This window comes from Polistes canadensis, unplaced genomic scaffold, assembly GCF_001313835.1.
Source record: "Polistes canadensis isolate GaletaPanama2010 unplaced genomic scaffold, ASM131383v1 scaffold_525, whole genome shotgun sequence".
Classification (NCBI taxonomy): domain Eukaryota; kingdom Metazoa; phylum Arthropoda; class Insecta; order Hymenoptera; family Vespidae; genus Polistes; species Polistes canadensis.
In genome coordinates, this window is record NW_014570072.1 from 32,030 (window position 1) to 42,183 (window position 10,154).

A 10,154-nucleotide genomic window follows, 5' to 3' on the forward strand; every position below is an offset into this window, starting at 1 on the left:
TCATGCTGTGTATTTGGTGTGATCAGCTGGGTATAGTGTATTATGAGTTGCTTAATCCGGGCGAAACAATCACCGGAGCCCTCTATCGAACACAATTAATGAGATTGAGCCGAGCTCTGAAGGAAAAACGCCCTCAATACTATTCTAAACACGAAAAAATTATTCTCCTGCATGACAATGCTCGTCTACATGTAGCGGCTCCCGTGAAAATGTATTTGGAAACACTTGATTGGGAAGTGTTACCCCACCCGCCGTATTCACCAGATATTGCACCGTCCGATTATCACCTATTTTGGTCCATGGCACATGCTCTGTCAGAGCAGCGGTTCAAATCATATGAAGATACCAAAAATTGGGTTGATTCGTGGATAGCCTCAAAAGACAAGGAGTTCTTCCGACGTGGGATCCGAATGTTGCCTGAGAGATGGGAAAAAGTCATTGCAAGTGATGGACAGTATTTTAAATAACCTTAAAATTACCATTCTTCTAGAATAAATACTTAATTTTTAATAAAAAACGGCGGAAACTTATTTGCACACCTAATACATTCTGCACAAATAGCGGAATCTAGAAACAGAAGCAGGACATCAGATTGCCCCATACAGAAGCCTATTTCAATAATAGATTATAATAAATATATCTGCGTAGATCGCGCAGATCAATATCTGCCCTATTACTCCATTTTTAAGAAAACAAAAAAATGGACGAAACGTGTCGTAATGTTCTTCATCAACTGTGCACTTTTTAATTCCTTTAAAGTATATACAACTCTGAACGGACAGAAGATTACATATAAAAATTTTCTGCACAAAGCGGCACTTTCCTTGATAGAAGACTGCGAAACTGAAGAAAAAGATAAGGATCTACCTAATTCCGTACCCACAAGAACCACATCCTGATTTGATCATCCCGGAAGACTGGCAAATTTCGGAAAGCGTAAACTGGTAAATATAGTGACCAACGGTCGATGTAAAAAACCCCTACGACAATGCAGAGTTTGTGCAAGTAAAAAAAAACTAAGCAGAACAGGTTTCGCTTGTAAATACTGTAACGTCCCACTACACAAAGGTGACTGTTTCGAGCGGTATCATAGTTTGAAAAAATATTAAACAACTTTTTTCGAGAAATATTGTTATATGGATTATGGTATATTTTACGTAAATAATAAACTGAAAACGATTGTAATAGATAAAATAAATATTGTTTAACACTAATATGATTAAAGTAAAAGATTTTATTAAATTTGGTTACCCTACAATAACACGAAGCGTACAATTTTACAAGAGCTTAAGAAAAGCGCATATATTCCCGCGCGTCAGTCTAGGCCGAAACCGAGCCGGTGTCTCGGACGATCTGCGGCTGAGTGGGCAGTGAAAAGGGCATAGTATGTTCGAACCGCTACCAGTCGGTAAAGTGTTAATATACATATCTTTCTTAAATTAATATATTCGTCAAATGTTAATGGTTAGCTACGAAAAAAAAAGTTTCGTTTCAAAAGCACGCACTGAGTTGCCCGCACTATTTTTTTTTTACCACAAAAATACATTTACATCAGATTATTTATCCTTACCTAACTCGCTCACGCCTGCCGTATTATTATCACAATTATTTATCTATTAACTTCATTACTTTCTGTACCAATTTCATAGATTTGAGTCATTTCTGTGACAACATGTTCTTGCAAAATCATCATCCAACAACAAAAAAGAGGTTGTGTTATTCAGTTGTCAACCGCACGCGGATGTTATTTTGATTTTTTCCCGTTAGTTAATATTTAAACTCGCAATACTCTACAAATTAGAATCACTAGTGATAAATACTAGACAAGAGAAAAAGATTTTTGCTGTTTTTTACTGTATTTATTTGGTTTTGTTTGAATACTTGGCTACGCCTTTTGGATTATGCAATGCAGAACAATATTTTCAGAGATTTATGGACACGATGCTATTTCCCCACTAAATTCGGTAAAAAATCTTAGAGATGCGGTAGGCCTTGCATTTATCATCATGGAATTGATAGACGATTTTTTATTAACATATGCGCTGCAAATACTTTAGAAGTTTAATCAGAATAATACGGATTTTCTCGAATAGCAAAACAAATTTGAATTTGTAGTCCGTTTTCTTTATATAAATAATAGTAAAAAAGCTGTATTATTACTACATTGATCAATAATTAAAGGAGAGAATAATAACAAATAATCAATGAACATTTTTAATGGCCGTTCAGTGTTCGTGTTTGTTATTGTAACAAGTCACAGTCAAGCAAAAAGAATAAGAAAACGACAAACTATATATTCGTACGCGAGCTATAAATTCTGATATATTCAAACTATATATTCTGATAATAGATCATTTAATTAAAAAGAAATCCAATTAGTATCTTAGGTTACTTAGGCAAGAATCTCTCGTTTCCAAATCGGCAGATTGAGAAATCCCAACTGCACTGAAGATTTATTCTTATAACCAATAATTTATTTGACATCGCACAAGAGTGCAAAAAAAGGGTGGTAAGAGCAACAAAGAGAGGTGGTACAATTGCTAAATAAGCGAAACTTCTTTCTACAAAATTCCATATCAAATTCTTTTAAACAATAGAGAAAAAATATTATAAAAAATATTAATCAATCATGCATGCATCATATGGCATATTCTCAAATATCTGGAATCCCTCAGGATCCACGTGAAAAGAGAAGCGGAGTTTCCCTTTATAAAGCGGTACAAGAGTGAATGAAACACGTCCCGTTGATCCGTAACGTTCCTTTTCGACCTCCTGACTATTGTCAGTCTCAAAAGCATTCCTTTAGATTTTTTTTATGTAGGTCCTATTATACAGAACAAACACCAATCTCATACTTATCCTTCAAACCCATCGACATCAATACGAATTATTCAGTTTCCATAAAAAGGGGCATCTTTTTCAAAACGCATTCCTGAATCCAAAAATGTAAAGGATAAACTCAAGGCTATCGCATAAGCGCCGAATTCTCCTGATTTTTTCATAAATTTTCTTTATACTTTGTTATAGACCTTCAAAATACCGGCAGGGTAAAAATAACACCATTGAATCAAAAGAAGAAATTGAATCAGAAACAAATCGATTGGAATAGCACATAATCATTGCTATTAAAAAAATGTCGAAATATTTCCCATGTTTGTGTATTAAATGGTTAGACGAAAACAATATAAGCTATCATCTTGTTATGGCTTTTATATTGCTTTGTAATTAATTAACAAATTATTCAAATTTTCTAATATATATTTCTTATGACGAAATTTGCTTTGATACACAAGTATTTGAAATAATAAGCATATTTTTGGAACTATCAGGTAAGTCCAAACGTTCGTGCATATATAGTAACATGTATGGGATTCGCGATGACTCATTACCAGATCAATAGAATTCCGAACTGATCGAAATTTGTTATCGCTCGACTGATGGATGTAATCGTCAGTTTGTCACCAAATTTCGTAAATATCAGGCACATAGTAGTACTGATAAAAAATGAATATCGATAAAGCATATAAACGTGCTGTGTTATACTTTTTATTTTTGAGTGGTGAAACTGCCAGATCTGCAGCAATAAAAATTAATAGTGTACATGGTCCACATACTGGTGGTGTAAGGACTGCCCAGGAATGATTTAAAAAATTTAGACTTGGAAAAAACAACCTTAATGATGATCCCCGTTCAGGACGTCCTGTTAATTTATATAACAACGTTCTTAAAAATATTATAGAGTTAGAGCCACATTTAACAGTGGATCAGATCGCAGAAAAGATGCATTCGTCTCATAGGACGGTCATTCGCCGTTTAAACGAGATTGGAAAAGTATTCGAGCTTGGAAAGTGGGTGTCACACTAGCTAAATTCTATTAACGAACTTTTGGACTGACTTGATAATTATCCTGACAAACGATGAATTAATGAATGAATTATTTTATTGTAAATTATTAACGTAATGAACGAACGAATTAATTTTATTGTAATTAATTAACGGAAAATATCTTTTAATAAATGATAGATATTAAAAATAAATTATTAAATAAATCTTTCAAATATACATCTAATTTGACATGAGATAATGTAATCAATGAAAATACGATAGAATAATTTTCGTTGAGTGTATTTAGTTTTCCTGAAAGGTCGTAACGATTTTATAATAAGATTTTCAAATTTTCTATTTTATTCATATACACATTTCGATATACATATTTATTTTCATATAGAATTTAAATTGGAAATATATATATATATATTTATAACTATTTATAAATTATAATATGAATAATGAATTTCTTACATGCACACACACACACACACACCACACACACAAGCTAGTATTGAAATAATTATTTATAATATGTATTATATTATGTATAAATATTATATATTATATTAATTATTCAAAAGGAACCTTTCTCTTCTTGATAAAACTTAAGTTTATAAATAAGTTATTAAAATAATTTTTGTATAAAATTTTATTTATGAAGAGTTCACAAATATTCAAATTTGATACGAAAGAATATATTCCGTTGAATGTTTATGCTTTTCCGGAAAGGTCGTATCGATTTTGAAATAAAATTTTGAGGAAATACGTTTACATATTTCGATATAAATTGAAAAAAATATATATATAATTATATATTTTTGTATTGAATTTACATTAAAAATTGATATACTTAAAAATAGGCATGAATCTTTTACGAGCAAACTAATATTGTAATTATTGTTTATAATGTAATAATACCGAAAAATCGTAGTTGTTCATTTTAAAAATAATATGCTTACGTGCTTAGTCGTTAGTCCTAAAAATACTTTCAAAACAAAGCAGAAAAACGTATATGTATCTAGGAGGTCAAACTTTTTATACATTCGTTACGTACATATATATTAAATCAAACTTCTTAACTTACTTATTGTTAGACTACGAATATTCCACAAGACAAGCAAAGCAGTTTGATTCTATTAACGAGAGATGTCTACGAGCAGTTCATGTAAGTAAAGTGAAGATTAATTTGTTTCATTTTTACCTAGTTAGTATATTTTGTATTTTAAATCACTTTTATATGGTTTTATAATTGTTGAACAAATTATTCGACTTTTTCAATATATATTTCTAATAACGAAATTTGCTTTGATATAAGAGTATTTTAAATAATAAGCATATTTTTGGAACGAATTATCCCGACAAACGAAGGTTTCATTGTAATTAATTAACGGAAATTATCTTTTAATAAATGATAGATATTAAAAATATATAAGTTATTAAATAAATCTTTGAAATATACATCTAATTTGACATGAGATTATGTAGTCAATTAAAATACGATTTAATTATTTCCGTTGAATGTATTTACTTGTCCGGAAAGATCGTAACGATTTTATAATAAAATTTTCAAATTTTCTACTTTAATCTCACATTACTTGTACATTTCGATATACACATATATTTTCATATAGAATTTAGATTGAAAATATATATATTTATAACTATTTATAAATTATAACATAATTAACGTCCATGCATGAATTTCTTTCGACACACACACACACAAGCTAGTATTGAAATAATTATGAATCTTTCTCTTCTAGAAAAAATTTAAATTTATATAAATAAGTTATTAAAATAATTCTTTTATAAAATTTAATTTAGGAAGAAATCAGAAATTCAAATTTGATACGAAAGAATATATTCCGTTGAATGTTTATGATTGTCCGGAAAGGTCGTATCAATTTTGAAATAAAATTTTGAGAAAATACGTTTACATTTCAATATAAAATTAAGAAAAAAATATATATGTATATATAGTTTCATAATACACAGTTTATATTAAATATTTGTATATTTATTATTGGCATGAATTTGTACCGGATAAGATAATATTGAAATAATTGACATTAATATGATAATAACGAAAAACATATTTATTTGTTTCAAGAATATTATGTCTATGTATTTAGTCGTTAGTTCTCAGAATATTTTGAAAACAAAACATAGAAACATAATATTCTTATATTTACGCATCAGACAATTGATTCCAACTCTTTTCGTTCTGTTTCTTTCAATATTTCTTATCTGCATCCCCACTTCCACAATTTGTTGCTTTTCTTAAAATAAAGAAAGTAATAAAGGATCTTACAAAGTCAGATCAGGAAAGTATAAATACGATAATAATTTTAGAACATTAATAATTTTCAGTCTCAACTTTTACCACGGTGCGATATCAACGGTGAATTTTTAAAATAATTTGTTAAATAGATCAAAAATTACTTATACATTTTACCGATAAAATGTGAAATAATTATTTATTACGTTGCATAACTAATTTGACCGATGAAAATATGAATTTAGTTAGAATTATATACTTAAACTATTTATTTTATGCATTCTCACAATCTGATTAGTAGATTATTAAACGTAGAAAATTGAAATTTAATGTCAACTATGAGAAAAATATTTTTTATTTGGTTTCAATACGTGCACATACTACACTGTTATATATATATAATTTCGGTGACAATAAATATACTTAATTATTCTTTTTATGATCCACCACACACAAGTAAACATTATTTAATCTCGAAGAAGAACTTTTTTTTATTGATTTAAAGATTTAAATTAGATTTCTCAAAGTCAAATTTTCACTATATTTAAAATATCGTATGAAAAGAAAGATCAGACAGATTTTAAATATTTTTGTAAAGAAAAGAAAAGATTTAGACCTTTAGGGCTGGTAGAATACATTTTTATTTTTTTACGTTTTACAATGAACCAGATAGTCACTCAATGCTGGCTTTTTCTTATTCTTCGAAACATTTTTTTCATCCTTTACGGCAAGCATATTCATGCTAACATATACATACCCATACACACTATTTAATTGAATAAAAGAAGAATGGGTCGTCTTAACAACAATGGTATCGGTTAGACAGTTTGTCAAAACGTGTGTCTACCTGCAGGATAAATCTTTTTGTTCTCGCATACTTACTCAGCCACACTATACCAATGCGAGATTTACAGACATTACAATATATTAATAATAAATATAATATATATAATCAGTGATTTTATTTTTAATTATTTTAGATATTTGRACAGCCAGTGATGCCAAATAGTATAGAACCTACTAGACAAGGTAAGAATTGATATATACAATAATATATATGTAAATATATTAGTATTATATATTTTTTTAACAAATGTTGCGAAACGAAATTTATGGCATAGATGCATTCGTACCAAAAACCACACATCAATAAATAAATAAGTAATTATAAAATAAAATTAAATATCTTTGATGTGAAGTTTATTCGTTTTGAAGTTGTCTTATTATAAACAGTGGTATAGTTTACTTAATATTTATTATTTTTGTTTTAGTTTTTATATATCTCTTTATTTGTGTTTATARAATTATGTGATGAAATTAATTTGGATTTCAAATATTCAATTATTTATAATGCCGGTTTTTTTTAATATAAATAACGTAAAAATCCGCGATTTTAAACGTTTAAGTATCAACACTTACAGTATTGACGGTTACTTAAAACAAAAACTATTATTAAGATAGGGCGTTTCGGAAACTTCGCATACGGCACTGGGATGATTTTCTGCCAACTGTGACTTTTTAAATCGACATTTCTACACAAAATTAAGTCATTTAAAATAAATAAATAAAAATTTATATTTTTTAGCTTTTCTGATAAATTTCAAATTTCCAAGCCACGGTATTAAAATATAAATTAAATTTTCTAATTTCTCATATTTTTTTTCTCAAGAGATCCTATAAATAAATGTTATTATTTACTTACAACCTGTTGACCTAAATTAATGGACTTAGTTATACATTTACAAAATATACCATAGTACATAATACATTTCAAAAATTGAATCAAATATAATACTAGCACAATGTTCCTTTTACTCTTTTTAACTTTGCTTCCTTCTTCTCAGCTTCCTCAAGAAGAAATATCTACATCGAATATGATTTTTATTTACATTTTTAACTAATAACATGCAGCAACAGTATTAATTCTATTTTTCTTTGCTGTCGATAAATTTTAAAATTCTAGGCACTGTGTTACGTCTTCTCTTCTATTCACTTCGTTTCTACCTTTCATATACTTATTTGCTCTTTTGACAAATTTCATCAAATCGATTTCTTTTTCCTCATGGTTTTCTAAATTCCGTAGGTTCAGAGAAGGGAGTAAGAAGTAGGTCAAGAAGAATCCTTCGATTCTTTAGACTACGGAGTCAAAGGTTGCACCTTCCCACCCAGAAACTTTTCATACGAGGTGCATATATCCAAATTGGAGGAAGTATTTGGCCTTTTTGCGAGGAGACTGAAGCTAAATATCTTTTTTCGTTTCGAGATGAAATGATGAACGAATTGTGGCGTATACTACGATAAAGAACGTTGACTCCGTTTATATTACGTACCATAGATGGGATAAAATGAAGCAGGCACAAAAAAGCGTATTTTCTGTTAAAAGGAATCCAGCACGTTATTATGAAGGTAAGAAATTTTAATTCCAAATATTGTTTCTACTCAATATTTAGGTGATATTTAAGACATAACATTTTTTATTGGCTGTGATTACGCGATAAACGAAAACGAAAATCGTAAAGTGTTCTTTAAAACAATATTACTATTTTCAATAGCTTTCCGTGTAGAAATAAATGTATTGGTAAAAATAGATAAAACATGTATATATTTTAAATATTTAGGATGTACAGGAATGTATTTTTTCTACTAATATTATATTACATTTACATATTAAACAGATATGTAATTTACCATTATTCGATGTCGATATAATGGTAAAATTATTTTATATTTTAAATGTATTTTAAATATATCTTTATATATTTTAAAATACATGATTTATATATGTGTCTAATGATTATTTAAAAAAATATATTTATTAGAAGCTAGGTTTATAAAAAAATCAAAATCCAGTAAGTGTATTCATGTAAAAATTAACATTGCAGTAAATCTTTGTTAGGTATTTTAAACAACCCCCCCCCCCAATAGATTCAGTAAGAAATGTAGAAATTTATCACAGCTAATACGAATCTTACAAGAAATGGTTTTTGCCTCAGCATGATATATTTTTTGTTTCGTCAATATTTCAATCTTGTTTAACCCTTGAAAAATATCTAGTATTTCCGTGATTATTAATAAAAAGCTACTAATTTATTCGCAACAGCCACCCTCCCCCATAAATGATTTTTTTTGTACAACTTACATTTGAAATACATTTATCGCAAGAAGATTGTATCTTATGAGTGAACTGAAAATGTTTTCTTGATGCGTATTTTGTTATAGTTTCTAATTATTTATTGTTTAAATTTTGACTTTTACATTTCTTATTCCATTATTTTTTCATTTATATTCAACTTGCTAATTTCGTGTGATAGCAGACCTCTTTCTAGTACTGTGCGCTAAACTTTTCTACGCGCCATATTTTTTCTTCTTATTAGCTGCGATACTATCAGAAATGGTACAATAAGGGGGGATTTAAGAGAACAAGTAATAACTTTCTTAAAGGAAATGATTATGTAGTACTCTAATCGATTTGTTTCTAATTCAATTTCTTCTTTTGATTCAATGGTGTTCTATTTACCCTGCCGGTATTTTGAAGGTCTATAACAAAGTATAAAGAAAATTTATGAAAAAATCAGGAAAATTCGGCGCTTATGCGATCGCCTTGAGTTTATCCTTTGCATTTTTGGATTTAGTTATGCGTTTTGAAAAAGGTACTCCTTTTTGTGGAAACTGAATGGTTTGATTTGATGTCGATAGGTTTGAATGATTTATATGACATTGGTGTTTGTTCTACAATATAGGACCTGCATAAAAAAAAATCTAAAGGAATGCTTTTGAGACTGACAATAGTCAGGAGGTCGAAAAGGGACGTTACGGATCAACGGGACGTGTTTTTAACCTTCGTACCGCTTTATAAAGGAACACCCCGTTTCTCTTTTCATTTGGATCCTGAGGGATTCCAGATATTTGAGAATTTGTATGTGCGATGAAAGTTCGAATCTGTATACGAATAGAAAAGGAGAATCATTCAATGAATGTTATTTTCTGCTAAAACATATCTTCAATTAATTTTCTTTTGGGTTCTTTTTTTTTAATTATTTAACAA

The 10,154-nt window shown here is 28.8% G+C and overlaps 1 protein-coding gene across 1 annotated transcript in view; it reads left to right on the forward strand.

The window, feature by feature from the left end:
- The window catches only part of LOC106792654 (piggyBac transposable element-derived protein 4-like), a 4,444-nt gene extending 1,328 nt beyond the window's left edge, over nt 1–3,116 (forward strand). Inside the window, exon 2 of the mRNA XM_014759149.1 lies at nt 3,028–3,116. Within this exon, the coding sequence (XP_014614635.1) occupies nt 3,028–3,116 (89 nt within the window). The remainder of the gene's footprint in view (nt 1–3,027) is intronic.
- The last annotated feature ends 7,038 nt before the right edge of the window (nt 3,117–10,154 follow it).